This window comes from Gambusia affinis, linkage group LG16 (genome assembly GCF_019740435.1).
Source record: "Gambusia affinis linkage group LG16, SWU_Gaff_1.0, whole genome shotgun sequence".
Classification (NCBI taxonomy): Eukaryota; Metazoa; Chordata; class Actinopteri; order Cyprinodontiformes; family Poeciliidae; genus Gambusia; species Gambusia affinis.
Genome location: NC_057883.1, coordinates 24,966,061 through 24,984,521, shown reverse-complemented (window position 1 = coordinate 24,984,521; position 18,461 = coordinate 24,966,061). Strand labels below are relative to the sequence as shown.

At 40.8% G+C, this 18,461-nt stretch overlaps 1 protein-coding gene and 1 long non-coding RNA gene across 2 annotated transcripts; both read left to right on the top strand.

Moving 5' to 3' along the window:
* The first annotated feature begins 6,471 nt into the window (after positions 1-6,471).
* On the top strand, positions 6,472-6,957 carry LOC122846641 (proline-rich protein 2-like). The gene has a single exon (XM_044143707.1). It carries the CDS (start codon positions 6,472-6,474, stop codon positions 6,955-6,957), a length of 486 nt encoding a protein of 161 aa, XP_043999642.1.
* Positions 6,958-12,002: 5,045 nt separating this feature from the next.
* Positions 12,003-16,856, top strand: LOC122845883. The gene is made up of 3 exons (XR_006373152.1): positions 12,003-12,083; positions 12,171-12,263; positions 15,038-16,856. It is a non-coding gene; the product is annotated as an uncharacterized LOC122845883 (long non-coding RNA).
* Positions 16,857-18,461: the final 1,605 nt, after the last annotated feature.

Here is an 18,461-nt window from a genome sequence, read left to right as displayed (position 1 = left end):
CTCTTGAAATGAAACTACAAATCTTAGTAAGAGAGTTCAGGGTTTGGTCTCCCTAAATGTCAGGTCAAAGGTCAGTTTTTTCTCCGGTGCAGAGAAGCTAAACTTTAGAGTGACTTTTTGAACTTGGTTAAAGTCAGACCTTCTACCTGCAGAAGAGTTTAAATGTTATTGAAAACTTTACTGGGTTTTTTATTGTTACAGTTCTATTAATGCTTTACAGACGTTTCTATTTTAGTTGTAAAGCTGATTTGATTCAGTTTTCAACAGCAGCCATTTTGAGGAGTGTCGAGATTTGTCAACTCAGTTCTTCCTGACAGGTTTTTTCACCACAAATGTTCTAGCAGATTATGTTTTTATTATGGTTAGGGCACTTGGATAACAGGAAGAAGTCGTTCTAATGTTGATTTTTACATTTTCCTGACCTGAGATTGTAAAACCATGAAACCTGCTCCTGAACTGATGAGTTTTTAGAACTGTTTATGAAATAGTTCAGTTCCAGAAAGGTAACCCATGTTTCAGTTTTTGAGTTATTCATATCTTACTTATTCAAAGAGGCACAAGGAATTATTATTCACTGTAACTGAGATTCATATGCTGTAAATCATGATTGCAACTTTCACAACCACCTGAATCCAAACTGTGTTTTCTGAGTCAGTAGTTTTAGAAAACTTTTAGTCCAAACCATGATGGCATTTGCAGCTTCATTCTTTGGACTTTCTGGTAAAGTAATGCATATTTCGCTGAAATGGAAAGATCAAACAATTTTCATTTGGATGCTTGACCTCAGTGATTAGCAGAGGAGACACTCAGACACATTAATGTTCTCTCAGGATTGCCTCTATAACATGACAACTCCTGCCAAAAAGTCCATTAACTGCTTGTAGGTTTTACCGGCGCTGTCCAGCCAGAGGAGCCCAAAAACTTTCAGAGTTCCTGTAAGGATCTGAGAGGCCGGCGCTCCAAGCCCCGCCCACAACCACAAACCCTAATTATTTTCACTGCTCTTGTTAAACACCAGGAAATGCAAATTGCTCAACAGCATTCATTAAAGTGCATAAACAGTTCATTTCTAGAACAAATTTGCTATATTTCTAAATATGCTAATCATCCAGTGCACTGCATGTCATGTGTTTACTCTGGTTTTATTAATATACATAAACCAGGGTTTAATCCATGTAAATGTATTGTGAGATTTTCATTTTGCTTTTCCATTATTGTGGTTTTGTTTGTTTTGTGCCAATTTCTCATGAACAAAATGGAGCTCAATGATGCTGGATGTTACAAAACATGCTACTAATGTCTTAGCAGGGAACCTGCTGTTTGTCTTCTTTTAATCAACTGCAAACAAACAAAACTGAAGGTGCTGCTCTCACTGAATGAGTTTAAAGGCAATTTAAAGGATTATGTGTTCACATGCTGTTAATGTGAATAACAGCATGTGAATGTTTAAAGAAAACATTCAGAGAAATGTTTTCTTTAAGGATGCAGGTTTAAAGGATGCCCTCTTATTGTCATGTTTGTGTTTTAGGGTTTGTTTTTAGGCTCCTCCCCTTTCTTGCAGTGATTGAATGAGAGGGGCGGGGCTGAGTGTGTGTTTGTGTGAAGTTGTGCACCAACTTGGTGAGATGAAACCATCACCATCTATCCATCTTTAATTTCCCTCTGAAGGACAATAAAGATATTTCTACTTCATCCATCCATCCATTGTCTAAAGCATTTGGGTGATCACCTTTGTGAAATATGTCTGAGTAAAGCTGTTTATGTTACGTGTCAGAACGAGTCCAGAATGACGTCTGCACAACAAACTGAAGTCAGAAATGGAACTCAGATTGTTAAATTATCAATTTTCTGCATGTGGACCCACATAAAAACCTCTGAACTCGTCTGCTGGATGACAGCATCCTGCTGCATGTTTACATACAGAACCATGCATGAAAAGTAGCAGCAGCTGTGTTAGAGAGCATGCCCTGCTGTGACGCTGAGTTTGTGAAATTGCTTTTAGCTTTGCAGCAGTACGGATACGTCTGTGTATTTCTGACATCTGCCAGATGACAAAATGAATCAACATTTTCTGGTGATATGATTTACGAAGGGACATTAAGAAATATGGTGTTGGGGAGAAATGTAGGTCACCCAGGAAGCTGTGGTGCTGCAGCAGCAATGACGGGATGCAGACCCTCGTCTCTGGTTTCTGGGAAGAACCGTCAGTGTGTTCAGGAACAGCAGATCTCTGCTGGAGGCTGAGCTGATCAACAAAACCAGCATCTCCTCTGAGGAGAGGCTGCAGCTCTGCAACCAGCATCAAGACTCCCCAAAGCTTCTGCAGGCGCTGACCCAAGTTTTGGTCCGTATGATGATGTCATTTTCAAATATTAAATGATTGATGTTTTGATCAGTTACTCAGTTGCTGAGTTGTATTTTTACCAGACATGGTTCTATTCTTACTCGAGTCATTTCTTGAACAGCTACTTTGTACTTTACTTATGTAAAAACATAAAGTAGTTCTATTCTTGCCTGAGTGTCATTTTTGGGAACTCGTCCACCTCTGGTCTCTAAACGCACCGACTGGATCTTCATTTTCAGGTCTTAATTTAAAGCAGATTTTAATTGTCCAGTCTTTCCACAAATTCTAAACTGGATTTGATTCTGGGCTTTGACTGGGCCCTTCCTTCACATAAATACTGCTTTGATACACATTGTTTTAGATTTAAACCATTATAACAAGTATCACCAGATAAAATACTGAGTGTTCCTGGCATCACAACACTAGCAGGCGTTCAAAAAAGCAGTAAAACAGGAACTGCAGTTTATCAGTTTATTGTGACATAAAAGTGGGAAATCAAAAACAAAAGACACTAAAAGGTTTTTGTCCTTTAGCAATGCAGAAGTAACTCAAGCCTGAAGTTTCGAGTTTGTTTTCACTCACAAGTCAAGATTCTCAAGTTGTAAGTTCAGATTTCTGCCTCATAGCAAGTGGAAAATTCATCATGGCTTCCCAGCATAAGCTCAGCGATAACCTGCAATTAAATCAGTTTATTAGCCGTCCTGATGGCATGCTTCTCATTAAATGTATCACAAACAGCAACATGTTGCAAAAGTGCTTAAGATTAGCTACTAACTAGCTTGAATGGCTAATAGTAGTTGTTCCTTGTCCTTACACATGAGTTTCCATCAAGAAATGTATATATTTTCTTTTTCATTTCTCCTAAACATACATTTCTGTCAAGAAAAGTAGATATTTTGTTTTGTCTTTTCCTTATACAAACATTTCTTCTTTTTCATCACTTCCTCTCCTTTTTCTTTGTCTGTGTGCATTTTTATGTAAATGAGGAAAGCTGCCTTCTATGTCCAGCTCTGTCAAGAAATGTCTATAGTTCTTCACACTCATGTGTAAGAAAAAGAAAAAACTAAACATATATATATATATATATATATATAAGGTTGCTGTCTTTTTAAAAATGTTTTCACTTATTATTCATATATTAAAATCAAAATCAACTTTATGGGCCAAGATTTACTGCAAAAAAAAAAAAAATGAAATTTCACTCACATTGAACAGATGTTATGGATAAGTATATAAAATATGCATCTATACTAAAGCTCTTTAATCACTGCATATTTTGCATCACTGGAACTCAAAGATTTAATGTCAGAGAAATGTTGCGTATGAATACTTTATGCACTGCATATGTTAAAAATAAAATCAGTATGTGAGTAAACATTTGCTCCCAACTGCTGGCAAAATGGATTTTTCAACACCAGAAGCATCAACAGAGATGGTCCGCTCAAACTCTGCACCAAAGTGATGAGATCAAAAGATTTCTGCTCGTTTATTTTCAAAACACACATCATGCTGAAACCATCATGAAAAAGCAGAGACTGCATTGACCCTCAGAGCTCAGCTGGACCCAAACATGCTAAAACCCTTAAAGCCTGAAGCTAACATGGCTTCACTCTCCATGGCTGCAGAGACGCAACATCTTAAAGAAAACAGAATAGTAGAAAATAACCTGTTATTAAATGAATGTTTCAACTCTGTGTTACAGATTTGGTAATTATAAAGTGTAATCCACTAATTAACCTGTGGATCAGTTGACTGACACAGAAAAATGCAGTAATTCCAAATATCAGAGTAAGAAGGAAGTTGCCTTCACATAACATCTCTAATAATCCTGTTACGACTTACTGTAGACGCTCTCTGCTCAGCTTCGAAGCTTCAGCCTCAGCCGCCTAATTGCTGGACCTTTAAAGCAATTTGGTCAGTGGTGACAGAAACGTGCTTACTGCTGGAAAAGTTAATGACACTGAAAGCCAATACTACACTCTGACCACTTAGTCCAACCATTTGACAGGATTTGTCATTGCACACTTCCTTGCTTAAAAAGTGATGCCTTTGCATGTTTCCTTTTAACTCGGAGAAACAGCCCAGCGTTACAGAGGCTGCAGAGAGAAGAACCAGGCTATAACAACTGTTCATAATAGTTTTAAAGAGATGGTTAAATGTCACAGGAATGGATTATTTGCTTCTTTGCTCGGCCAATCAGGGAAGCGGTTTGTTCCTGCCGTGACAGGGTTCCCTAGGACATTGAAATTGCGTGACTGATATCTTATACTGTGGATTTCTCACTTCAGTGAATCCCAGAATTCAACTTGCTGCACCCTAACCCAAGCAGAAACACTCAGGTCCCATTCCTCCTCCAGTGGCCTGAAACTCTCATCCACCCCCCCAGCCTCCCACGTTCAAACCAGAACTACCTTCACGGCCGCATGTCTGCCTTGATTTGCTTTGGCATTCCCGTCCTTATTCATCCGCCGGGGCTGTGAGCTGGAATAATTAGGAGAACGCTATAAGGCTCCTGCCTCCTGACAAGTGATCAACAAACAATGATTTATGAGGCCATCATGCATCAGGGGGATGACCATTGATTTAAACACACATAGAAAACACAAACATGTATGCACCCACACAAACAAATTCTCACACAGATGACCACAGGCATAAATCAGAGTAAACGCTTCGACTAGTTCAGAATGTTCTGTTTTATGCTGACTTGTCTTATTTACCACTTATTCACTTTAATATACCCTGAGCCCCCCCACCCCACAGGTTGATATGAGTTTGATGAGTAATAAGACTGGCGACGTTGTGCACAGTTTAAATCCCTTTGAATGCTTGAATGAACCTTCTGCAAATCAATTTTGAGGCCATTTTATTCCAAAGGTGCTGATTCCACATATTTTCCTGCTGTTGTTTTAAGTATTGATTGTCACAAAGGCCTGGAAGACACACTGCATTGATGCAACGTCTGTATCCCACAGCTTGGAATTAGGCCACTTCATCATTTTGCCCATTCTGCTGCTTTGCCGCTCATGAAAGGAACCTTGACAGACAACATGATCGAGGCATTTCATTACCCTGCCAGCTGTTGTCACATTAGACGTTGCTCCTCCTGTGAAATCATAGGATCATATTTCTGTGTGTACTGAAAAGCTTCAGATGCTGATTAATGAGTAATGAAATGACTTTTAGTTATTACAGGATGAAAATATTAATATGGATGCTGAGTGAGAAGATTTGTGCCCTCATTGTGTTGCCATCCTCTCAGAGATCTTTCACAGCATCGCACAGATTAAACAGCAAAATTACTCATGAAATGTTAAGTGATGCTGGTGGAATGGATACAGGATTTCATCATCATGTTAGCAGCTAAAAGACAGAAGCAGAAAGTGATTTATATTCATGAGACAATTAGAAAATAGTTGGTAGCAGCAAGAAGTTCCTGGGTTTGAATCTTGTTTCAGGACAAGCTGTGGTTTTTCTTTAGGGGTAACAGATTGAGGATTTCTGAAAACAGCTGGAATAAACTGGATTATTATTAACAGGTCAGTATTTGTGGATTCACTGAATCATGAACTTTTCTAAGATTTTTTTCCATGAATATCTGAAATATTCTGAAAAAAGGGCAGTTTGGAAAGCTAAAGTACTTAGCATAATGCTACTTAACAGGCTATTGGCTGGCATTCGCAAACCGTCCAATCCAGAAACACCATTCAGATTTGTTGCTGCTGATTGGCTACAGCCTCAAACGCAGAGTCAGGATGAGCCATGGATGCTAACGTCTGTGGCCGTAGCAAGATGTTCATATTAATGAATATTAAGGTAAATTTGGTTTTAATAAAAGCAGTTAGAAAAGTTTTTAGATCAATGCTCAGATTCACAGTTATACACTACTTTGTTTTGCTCTTTCACCTCAAAAAATATGATTTTTACCAAACAGAGCAGATTGGTTCTGCAGGTACAGCTCAGCAGTAAACTCCATGTCTGCCGACGTAAACATTGTTTCCTCACTCATGTACTTCAGAAATCAGATCTGGCTGACTGTATTTCCCGACCACAGATTGATCAGCTCTGCAGCGAGGTCGATACGCGTCTAAACATGACATTAATAAGGTGAGCAGACATTCTGCATGATGATGCGGTATCGAGTCCTTACTGTACCTGTTTGTGTTCACATGCAGACGAGCGATTCAGACAGCGGAGGCCCTCAGCGTCGGCCCCCAACGCCGTCCCCCAACGCCGTCCCCCAACGCCGTCCCCCAACGCCGGCCCCCAACGCCGGCCCCCAACGCCGGGCCTCAGCGTCAGCCCCCAACGCCAGCCCTCAGCCCCGCTGGCCCTCAGCGCCGCCGGCCCCCAGCTCCAGCCCTCAGCGCCGGCCCCCAACGCCGGGCCTCAGCGCCAGCCCTCAGCGCCGGCCCTCAGCGCCGGCCCCCAACGCCGGGCCTCAGCGCCGGCCCCCAACGCCGGCCCTCAGCGCCGGCCCTCAGCGCCGGCCCTCAGCCCCGGCCCTCAGCGCCGGCCCTCAGCGCCGGCCCCCAACGCCGGCCCCCAGCCCCGGCCCCCAGCCCCGGCCCTCAGCCCCGGCCCTCAGCGCCGGCCCTCATCCCCGGCCCTAGGCCCTGGCCCTCCTCCTCTGATAAGAATGGGCTCCATTATGGTGGCTGCAATCGTTCCATTGTTAGTTATTGTTGTTGGTCAGAGGCTGCAGATCAGACGGAGTGGAGCAATATTGATTAACTGCCACTAAAAGGGAATGACCAAGCCGTGCTCTCACACCCTGTGTGTGTGTGCGTGTGTGTGTGTGCAGGCGTGCGTGCGTGTGTGTGTGTGTGTGTGTGTGTGTGTGTACAGTGATTGACTCCTCTGATTTAGCTTGCATTGTGGCAGTGGCATAACTGAGCATGCAGTGAAACCCAGTGTCACCTCACCGGCTCTCCTCTGTCCTCCTCCAGCTGGCAGATGATTGAAAGGCCTCTGGTGTCTCCCTGCTCCACGTGGATAAGCAGTTGTCATAGGAAACATCAATAACTGGATGGATAGACAGTTTTATCCATTGATTAAACACTGAGTGAATGCACAAGTACTCACCCTTCCAAGGACCGACAGTCTGCCAATAACTAGCCCTTCTCCCTTTTTGTGATTTAGGATGGATTTGTGCAGCGGTTCCTAAGTGCCGTACCGTACCTCACCATATTTGCAGGAGCATAATCGATATCCTCACTGCAGCCGCACTACATGTAGATGGAGAATTATGAGACTGGGGTGGAAACAATGTTTTCTACGGTTGCATAAGGTCAAGCCCATATTTCTCACTCTATGGAAACAGGTTTAGAAATAATCTCATCAACACTGATGACGGATGAAAACCGACACTTTAAAAAATGTTTTTCAATCACGACCTCCATCATTTTACAGTGTAAAGTCAGCTGTATTTTTGCTGTTACTGCTTTACCTTTACTTTTTCATCAAACTGTAATGTTATCTACATTTGCCTTTAAAATATTCAATAAAACTTTGCTCCTGACAGATTCGAGCAGCAGTAGGTCAGGTATGGATCTTTTTGGTCAATCAAATGAGAATAAACTACTAAAATCCAGCGGAAACAACAACCCAAAAGAACTCTCTCAGCAATTTACTCTTTTGCTGATTTTTTATTTTTGCCAATAAATTCTACTTTGTATAAATGCCCAACATGACGGCAGCGTTGGCTCACTGACCTCTGCTTCCACTTGCCCCTTGTGCATAAAATACTGTCTCCCTGACAGTATTTTATGCACAATGTCTTTCAAAAAGAGAAACCCAACAGTGAGAATTTATTTAATGAGTTGTCAAACAGTACAAAGTTTTGCCCCAATCTGCAGGAATTCAAGAACAGATGTGAAACAAAATACCTGAAACTCTGGAAAGGGTTAGGAAGCTGTTTCCAAGGCTGTGGGAACCATAATCCATGGAACAATGGTGAACAACTGCAGACGAGTTCTGCCTCTGAGAATTACTCTAACACCACATCAGAAACCATCCAGCTCAAATCTGACAGAGCAAACAGAGAAAGAGCATCACACCCACCTTCAAACATGGTCTGGCTGCCTTGCTGCTTCAGGACTCCGAGAGTTTACTGTCACCCATGAAACCATGAATTTGTGCTCTCAGGAACTCCTGAGGAAGAATGTTAGGCCATCAATTTGTGTCTCTCAACTCAACACATTTGGGTCATGAAGCAGAACAATGATCCACAGCAAGCAGCAAGTCCAGACCTGAATGGCTGCAAAAGCAAAGGGAAGGTTTGGGATTGGTCTAGTCAAAGTAAATACTGAAATCCAGTTGAGGGTGGGTTTGAAAACCTTGGGATGCAGCTAAACTAGAACAACAATATTGATGTAAAAAGAATCATTACCACCGACTTGAATACGTTTCTGTTTTCAGTTGTTTAGCTTTTAGTGACCAGAGAGAGGAGCCATCTTTGTTTTGTCATAATTTCATAATTGCCAAATGATATCTGCACAGTGCACCCAGTCTTCCCAGTGAGATGAGAACCAGCATACAGATTAGCACTAGCTGCGTTTCTACTCATCATGTAAATGGGCAAACTGAAATTACAAAAATAAATTTGCTTAATGGAGACTCGAAATTTTAAAAAAACTTGTGATTTTTTCATAAAACGTTTTTGCAGAAGGAGGTTTTTGGAAACAAGAGTCAAGTGATCAGCAGACAGATGTTACTGCTGGTGGAAAATAGATTACATTTATGGTGCAGACATACCAAGAAGATGACATTTTTGTGATTTTAATGGTTTTTCTTATTTAGTAGGAAAGGCACCATTTTTTTAATATTAGCAGGTGTTAGGACGGCCCTTAGCGGCTGGTTTACAGAGGAGTCTTGAGGCAGAGAAATAGTGCAGACGAACCAGGTGTTTATTCTCCAACATTTAACATAGAAACAATCCTGCTTACAATGGCCACGAGTCTCAGCAGCAGCCACACCTACCAACCTGCAATGTGGCCAACATGCAGGTTTTTATAGTCCCTGGCTGCTCCCATTAACAACCCCACCAAGAAACAGGGTAGGACAAAATACCTATACACAGACAATCTTGACAAAACAACTAAATCTTCAACATAATAATAACACTCTTCATTTTTAAGCTGCCACTTCACCTCTAAAATACCTTTCTATAAATATAAATCCAATCATTAAACTTCTAAAATACATAGTTTCATCGCTCCCCCTCTTCCATCTGCACTTGGTCTCTTCTGGAACCTTTATAAGGTGTTCAGGCCCCCGGGGGAATCTTTTAGCCTGAACACCCTGCAGAGGAAGAGACAGAGGTAAACCATTTCCACAAACATTTCAGTGTATTTCAGACAGTTACAAAACCCATCCATCTGTTTGTTTTATTTTAACAGGACGCCATCAGTTCCAGCTGAGGTGCCACTGCACAAAACACAAACAATAAAATACTTCAATTTTGTATTTGTCTCATCATTCAACCCCTTTTAAGTGTTTTTATACAAGTAATGAAAACCTTCATTACAGCAGGATATTAATGTTTGGTGCACATTAGTAAAGGGATGCAGCTACTGAGATGCAGCAAAACAATACAGTCTCTGTGTGTCAGTTTGACCAAAAGCAGACTGGAAAGCATGAGAAGAATAGATTTATTAATTTTATATTTACAAGGATTGTCTTTGTGGATAAACAGATCCTTTCATTCCTGACCAGGGTCTTTCAGAGTGCAGTTTCCATGCTCTTCCTGTGGCATGCACAGACTGTCTGTAGGATAATCAGGTGTAGATGTGGACAGTCGCCTGTCCAGTGACGGACTGGCCACCGGTCTGTTTTAAAGCAAAGCCAGAGGCTGCTGGAGGACAGCAGCAGCTCCTCTGAGCAGACAGGGATTAAGCAGGTATGGAAGGTGGATGGAAGCCGACATTATTTGTTTGCCTTCGTTCTATTTTAAAGATTGAGACTGAGACTTAACCTAAGCCTAAAATGACTCAAAATTCAATGGGTGACCTTTAGAAATCTGAAGCATTTTGTTCTCCAGGGTGTTTTACAGACTGAGCCGCAGCAGCCACTGCCCTCAGCGCTACCCCCCACTGAGTCCTCCAGGTTAAAACTCCTCTCTTGATTTACAATAGCCAGTGAACACAGCGGCCATTAAAAAGATGTAAATTTGAGCTGTTTGTGGGGAGAGATGTGTATAAACCGAGCAGCAGACCACCCACTCTCACTTCTGCAGACAACACTCTCAGGCTTGGAAATAAAGGGCCAGCATTCATTTAGGGAAGGTCATCTACTTCAGCCGACCTTTGGAGCCGCATCTCATATTGCAAAACGACGGAGCGAACCTCCAGCTGGAGCAGGTCTGAGCGTTTCTGCAGGCTATTAAAAAGCCCAAAGGAGAAACTGGACGTTGCTTCACAAACGTTCCTTAACATCTGGATGTTATAGAAGTTCATTCATGCCCGTTTGACAAGATGTTTACAGCACACGCAGCGTGAGCGTTCTTGACACATATGACAGCGGGTTAAATGTCACCTCTGCCCTCTGTGTTTGTGTCTGCACTCTGGTTGTTTGTTTCTGTGAGATGCTGCTGTTGTGTCTGTCGGTTTTGTTCGTGTGTCTGCCTCTCTTGTCCTGACGTGCTCTGCTGCATCCTGCGGCAGCTGGCACACGCTCAACTCGCCTCCTTCTTCACAACACACAGACATCAACGCACACACACACAAGCACAATTAGCTGAGACAAGCAGGGACTCTGACTTCCTGCAGATTCCTCCTCAGATAAGGAGAAATCAGGTTTAAAGCCCCAACAGACAGAAGCACGAGAACGAAAGAGCGTCTGCAGGAAGCTAAAAAAAGAAAAAGTCAGCCACCAGGCTGATCTGGGATGATTAGTCGCAGGATCTTTGCTTATAGCTGATATAACTATATTGGCATCTCTACTGAAACTAGTGGTGCTTGTAAAACTTTTCATATCCTTGAATTTCTTTTATATATATTTTTACTGTACACAACAAACCTCAGTATGTTTATGTGGATTTGATCAGATAAACTGAAACAAAGTTGTACCTAACTGCTTTAAATAATATAAAAAATAATCTGAACAAAATCAGCCCTTTTTACTCCAACGCTCCTAAATAAATCAAGTGCAACCGGCTAGTTAATTAATAACCTTGGTAATATGAAAATGAAATTGGACGTTGTTGATTTATGATTTATAGAATATCAGACTGTTTGATTTTCTAAACAATGGAAGATTTATAATATTGTAGGTAAAGTTTGGTTGACTGAGTGTACTTTTTTAAAGTCCATCCATCCATCCATCCATCCATCCATCCATCCATCCATCCATCCATCCATCCATCCATCCATCCATCCATCCATCCATCCATCCATCCATCCATCCATCCATCCGGGGTCGGGTCACGGGGGTAGCAGCTTCAGAAGGGGCTACCAACACTTTTATAAAGTGTTGGTTTTATTTTATATTACAGTAACAATGCTATTGAATTATTTTGATTCAGTAACGTAATTTTATTTGTTTTTCACATTTAAATATAGTTGGTCTCGGGTGCTGCACATTTTGACCACCAGAGAGCAGTGTTTCAAGGTGGTTGCTGTTTCCCAAGACGGGGCAGGAAATGCATCTTGTTGTCTTCCTGTGTTGCTATGCTACGTGTTGAACGTGGATGTGAACTGTACGTGTTTTATCTGTGGGAGACAGATTTGGCAGAAAATCGGTAAATATACACATCACTTGTTGAAATATGTCGGTACATTCTCATTTATGTGATAAGCAGTCAGTATTTTAATGAAGTGTGTTTCAGGGAACCTGGCGGCCATTTTCTGCACTTCACAATAAGACGCTGATCACCGATGTGCTCCAGTATGAAGAGTGAACTGAGACGCTACTGTGGAATGTAAGTGTTGATAAAATAAGTCATATCACAATTACATGTGCTCTAAATTACATAGATCACATTTTATTTTTATGTATTTATTTTTATGCATTTGTTTATGGTTCAGTTGGTGGTGGTAATGCTTAACAACTAGTGCTAACGCTAACATGGTACACCAACAGAAGCTAATGTCAGAGGCTAACTGTAGCCGTGTTGATAGTCACCATAGCAATGACACAACATGTCATAACAAAGCGAAAACAGTCAACAAGGTCAAATTGATCTTCCTGTACGGTTTACTCTGCAGGACGTGATTCTTTGTGAAACTTTTCACTCATATTGTTGAGTTTTGCTAAATCTGCTGCTGATTTTGTCACATTATCAACAGAAATGCTTTGGGCAGAAAACACACAGGACACCAGTAGATTTTAAACTGTCCAAATGCATCATTGCAGCAATGAATTAGTAAATCATTGCTACAAGCTTCAGTGTCTTTACATGAAGAGGTTTCACTTCAGTACTTCAGTAAGTACTTATCAAAGTACTGAAGAGAAAAGGACTTCTGGAATAGTTCTTGTATTTGAAACCAACTAAATTTACAGCTTGATTAAGTAAAAATAAATAATCTGAAGATCTTCTGTACACAAACGTCTGCTGGTTGCAGAAAGAAAACATCTATTTGGGATTTTTGAGACTTGAGCAGATTTTCTAGATGTTTGTCTGTGTGACTGAAAGTGAATGATCAACACCAGAAAATAGCTGGATGAAAAAACAAAGCAATCAAGGCGTCTTTAAAAAAAAGAGGAATTTAGTTAAGTACCCCTCTCTGAGCAGAAGTAGCTCTGATTCCAGTGAAGAGGAGTTTGTCCCTCCAGTGTGCATATTACTGCATATCATCTTGCTTATTGCTGCTTTGAGTGCTATGACAACAGAAGTGAGACTAGATTTAATCTCTCACGCCCTGCTAATAATACCATTCCACCGGCTGAGAGCTGAAACCTGCACAAAGGGCTAATTATCTTTAGCAGCAAGATTTTGCTTTTACATGTGCACATTCTCTGCACATTTCATGCAACTGTCATGTGTGAAGAGATTAGGAGGAGGAAAAAATAAGCGAAGGGAGGTGTGGTGCCAACACTTTCTGCCACTGAGGCTCCATTAACACCAAGTGGTGCAGAGCAGAAATGGGGCCTCCAAGCACAAAGAGCCAAATTGCAAACCCAAGGTTCCTGATACAACCTGTTATTATTTTTGACACAAGCCATTTACAATAGCTATGAAGGTGGCGATGGAAAATGTAATATTGATTGTAGGCCCCCGAGGCTTCGCTCCCCTAACGTCTAACCGTCACACGTCTCACATGTTTGGTGTGATGATAGGTTTCTCTGTTTTTGAAATTTTTATTTTCTTCCACAAATCCCATTTTAGTTTTTTTGGGTTTTTATCCTTTATTTGATGAGGTAATTACAGACTGAGAGGGCAAGGTGACGTTTTGGGAGTTGACAAAATAATAGAAAGCCCCATAACTACAACAATGCAATGTGATATTGGCTTGATGTGACAGGTGTTAATATAGCCAGTGGCAATCTGTATTTCATCTCTTTTTCATGAGGGGGCTTACTGAATTACCTCCAAATGACGTTTATGAAACATTAAGCGACTGCAGCTCCGTGGGGGGGCAGTGACTCGTTCCGGTTTTATTACGCTACACTTTGACATGCAGCACAACACCGGCATGCAGCGAGCAGAAGCCTCCTGTCTGCTGATGTTTGTTCTGACATGTTGACTTTAAATGCACACTGCCTCCTAAACACTGTCACTCCTCTGCTTCTTTTTCAAATGTTACACATAAAAAAGGAGATTTTTTCATGATTTTTACAATTAAAACTGATCCTGTGAAGAAAAAAGCAGTTCGGCAGCCCTGTTTGTTGGGATACCCCTAAATAAAACCTCATAAAAACAGGAGTATAAATCATCACAGTGCAGCTGGTTTTGGTCCAACAGTTTGTTAGACAATCAGCACCATGAAGAGAAATCTGTGGAGAATTTTAAAGCAGAGTTAGTTTCTAAAACCATGTCCCAGTCTTTGAGCTGGACTCAGTCTATCATCTGAACATGAAGAGAGGACGGACCGACTGCAGACATGAACGTCCACCTGAACTGACAAGCTGGGCAAGGAGAGCATTAATCAGAGGAGCAGCCAAGTGTTCAGCTGTAACTCTGGAAGGAGCTGCAGAGATCTACAGCTCAGCTGTAAAACTCTGTGGAGAGGACACCTATTAGCCAGCACTGCGTAAATCTGCTCTTTATAGGAGAGTAACAAGAAAAAGCTGTTGTTGGAAGAAACCAGAAGAAGTCCTGTCTGCAGTTTGGCAGAAGCTGTGGAGGAAACGCAGCAAACAGTAGAAGGTGATCTGCTGCAAAGTGATGGCCGTGTTTTCATGCAGTTTGATGGATAGCAGGAATAAAATTCACATGCTACTTCTTAAATTATTGTTTTTCACTTGAGTTTTTCAACTTCTCTGTAAGAGAGTTCATGAGCTAAAGGAGAGATGGAAACATGAAACATCCAGGTTTCCGGGTCTCTCCTCGGTTTTCTGAGCTTTATGCTAGTTTACATCGTCTCCATTTTGTTTATCAGAGCCAATCGTTGCATCGATATCTGATAAAGTTCTGATTGGTCAGCCTGATTGATTTTCTCTAACCCTGTAGATGGAAACACGTCTGATTCATGTTTTCTCTTTTTTTTGTTGAAAATAGTAGAAAACTAACGCTGCACATTCCCGTCCTCACAGTGAGACAGGATGGTGGCAGCATCATGCTGCGGGGAGGCTGCTGTGTGTCGATTTCCAGTCTTCCTGACAACGACAGCCAGGAAGGAGTGTTTCACTCTTCACTTGTTTCATCTCTTATCCAAACTCTCCTTCCCTTCTGAGATGATTCGTTCTTTTATAAAATCAAACTTGTATAATATAGAATAATGTTTATCCAGAGAATTTTGCTGCTTCTGTCATTTATTAAACTTAGCTAAATATAGCAAGCATTTAGAAAGAAAGTGACCCACATCCTGTTCTGATTACTGAGAATAAATTTGTCCAGTTGAGCCTAAAAATATGAAATTAGACACCTTTCTTTTAAAACAGCAAAATGTGCAAATTCCTTTTAAAGTTTTGTATCTACAAAGATGAACATTTCTTTACTAAAACATTCCCCCCAAAATCTGATCACTTTATTAGCCTGATTTTTGTTCTTTTCTTTTTCTTCTTTCAAGATTGGACACCGTTGGCCTAGTCAAAGTCTAGACCTAAATCCAACTGAGAATCTGTCACAAGACAGTACAAAAGTACTGACACAACTTTCTATCCCAAAACTATTGTAGCTGCAGGAAAATATGGCTCTACAAAATACTGACTCAGAGGATGAATACAAATAAAAAGCAGTGAACAAAGTAAATATTATAGGAAGCTATTAATCTGCTTCAACAAACCAAACAAACCCCAGAGTCTGTCTGTCTGTCTGTTTTTAACAGAAACTTGTCAAAACCTCGACAAACATGTTTAACAAGGCTGGAGAGAAAACTGGAGACACTCCTGCAGGTCTGTGAGCGGCAGCAGAAGTCTCGCTATCGCTGCCGATAGCAGGGTTATCTGTAATTACAGCAGCAGGCTTCTCTCTCTGGTGCATGTGACAACTTTCCTCTCGTTTCTAAAATGAATGCATGACCCGAACGGCACCCCTTCATGTCGCTGAGCGCTGATTGCTGTGCTAAAAGCTATCTTTGTGAAAGTGCTGTCCAAGAGCTCTTTTTCTGCACGTTGTGCTGGGATTTCATGATGATTTATGTGACCCCATTAAATTAGCCTACAAGAAAATCAAGCAAGGGTGAAACCTTAGTGTTGTCGAACGTTCCTCTGTTGGCAGCTTTGCTCCTGAATCTAAAATTCAACTTTTGAAAGCTTTAAAGTTCTCAGCGGACATTCAGTGGCAGAAGTCCTCTTCCTGTTAGAAGGCTAATCACTCTGCTGCTACCATGTTGTCATTCCAACATACCTTTGTAAGTCGCTCCGTGTCAGTGCTCCATCATTAGTCCGGGTAATGGCCTCTCTCAGTCTCCCATGTACAGTTAGACCAACATGGTTTTATCTCTGTCATCACATTAGGTTGAGTGGGGAAAATCACTCCTAATGACACAGAGATTATTGGCATTGTGTTTTGGTTTACCAGTAAATGCTCGCCGTGCCACTGGGATTTCCCCACATAAGCCCTCCCTATCAGTTTACAATAACTTGTGCATTCTGCTGTTACCCAGAAGGATACTGGAACAGCACAGCAACCAAGTGTCGTTTCACTTATTCACAATGTCACAGAAAATTTAGTCAAAAATCAGATTCCACAGAAACTACCTGAAACTAATTGTTCATTAAATAAAATATTAAACCCACATTCATCTGTAAGACACTGTTAATATACCAGGTCATTCATAGCACTGGTCAAATTGACAGACCACATTAAAACACAAATGTAATTTAAGGACAGATGTGATATAAATGAGATGCAGCTGAGCTCTATAAACAGTTTAACTTCTACACTGAAATAAAATCAGACACCAGTTTTTCTGTCATGTTTTGATAGAAAACACTTTGTTCTGCTCATATTTTCACACTGGTTGTTGCTTGATTTAATAATTAACAATAATTAACAGTAAATGGTTGTTCTGGTCATGTGACATGAATAAAAGCTGCCTCAGTTGTGGTTTGACTTGTTTTTTCAACAATCTGAGTTAAAGGATACGGCGCCCCCTAGGGGACATGGAGACTTTTTTTTTCTTTTGCGTTCCCTCGCAATACTTTTGCGTTCCCTCGCAAAACTGTACTGATCAGTTATGCGGCATAATTGAATACTGTAAGACTTTCTTACGGTGGCCGCCGTACTTTCTGATTTAAAATAAGGTTATGTAAGGTTTTTCCATGAATGTTAATATCTTGTTGTGAAATATCTGAAGTTTTATATCTTTCTTTAGGATACAAGGCACCACAAACCTATGATATAAACAGAAACCTTCCGTAAGTAGGAAAGAAATATAAATACTGTACATCCAAACTATATTTCTGAGTTATTATCGCGGCGTAATAATCTGACATCTGACAGTTTTGATTGTGTCTCTGTTGTGTTGGTTAGCTAAATGGTTTAAAGAGCTGCTTTTATGTTCAGTTCCATCTCAACCTTAACAGACATAAATATGCAGTGAATGAATCGATTTTCAATCAGTTTTTTGCACCAAAGACTTCATAATAATAAACACGTTTTATTATTAAAAACACGACAAACTAATTATGGTAAAGGGCCGTATTGGGTTAACTCGGGGAATCTCATCTGTCCGTGTATCAATTAGCTCCAAACCACTTCTTTGTTCTGTCACATTTATCGATTTATTCCATTTTGATTATTATGCTCCAAACTTTGCAAGAACTGACCAACCGGCTCACCGTTTCCTCATACACACAAACCAGCAGGCCAGTAACCTTCCCATTCATACTTGATGATGTCACTCTCACATCGACACACCCACCACCTAAGTGTCAAAGTCGCGTGCTCCTATCATATCAATAATTACTTATTTCATTCATATGGCTCTTACAGAGCCTACATGAAAAATTCCCCATGTCCCCTAGGGGGCTCCGTAAAAGGAGCATGTAGATGTAAAAACAAAGAAAATAAAAACTGGCCTGAGAATTGAGCCTTGAGGAACTCCACATGTGATCTTCATTCTCTTAATTTATCATTAAAAATTACATAAAGTAATTTCATCTGGTCCAGTAAGAGCAAAAGATAGTTGAACACACTACACAGTATTTCACCAAATGTCAAAGACAAAATATGATTAAGGATGATTATTTTAAATAGTTTTGATTTTTACTTCATAGGTTTTGTGTTACTTCCAACATAAAACTCGCTAACTGCTTCCATGCAAATGTTGAGTGAACATTTAAAATGTTGCACAAATGAAACAAGAAGTTTCTGTCCACTGCCTCGAGGTGACACAGCCACGTTCGGTAAATGTTGGCGCTACGGATGGCTGTAATAAACAGGAAGTAGAAGTTACAAACTAGCCTCAGTAAAATGAGTCCTCTGCTCCGAGGCGGAGGGTTGAACTGGGAAAGTTCATCACATCCGAACTTATTCAGCAGATGTGTTTCTGTTTCCATTTTACCACATTAA

Coding starts and splice junctions, on each gene's coding strand:
- LOC122846641 (XM_044143707.1), top strand. CDS start 6,472: ATGATGCGGTATCGAGTCCTTACTGTACCTGTTTGTGTTCACATGCAG.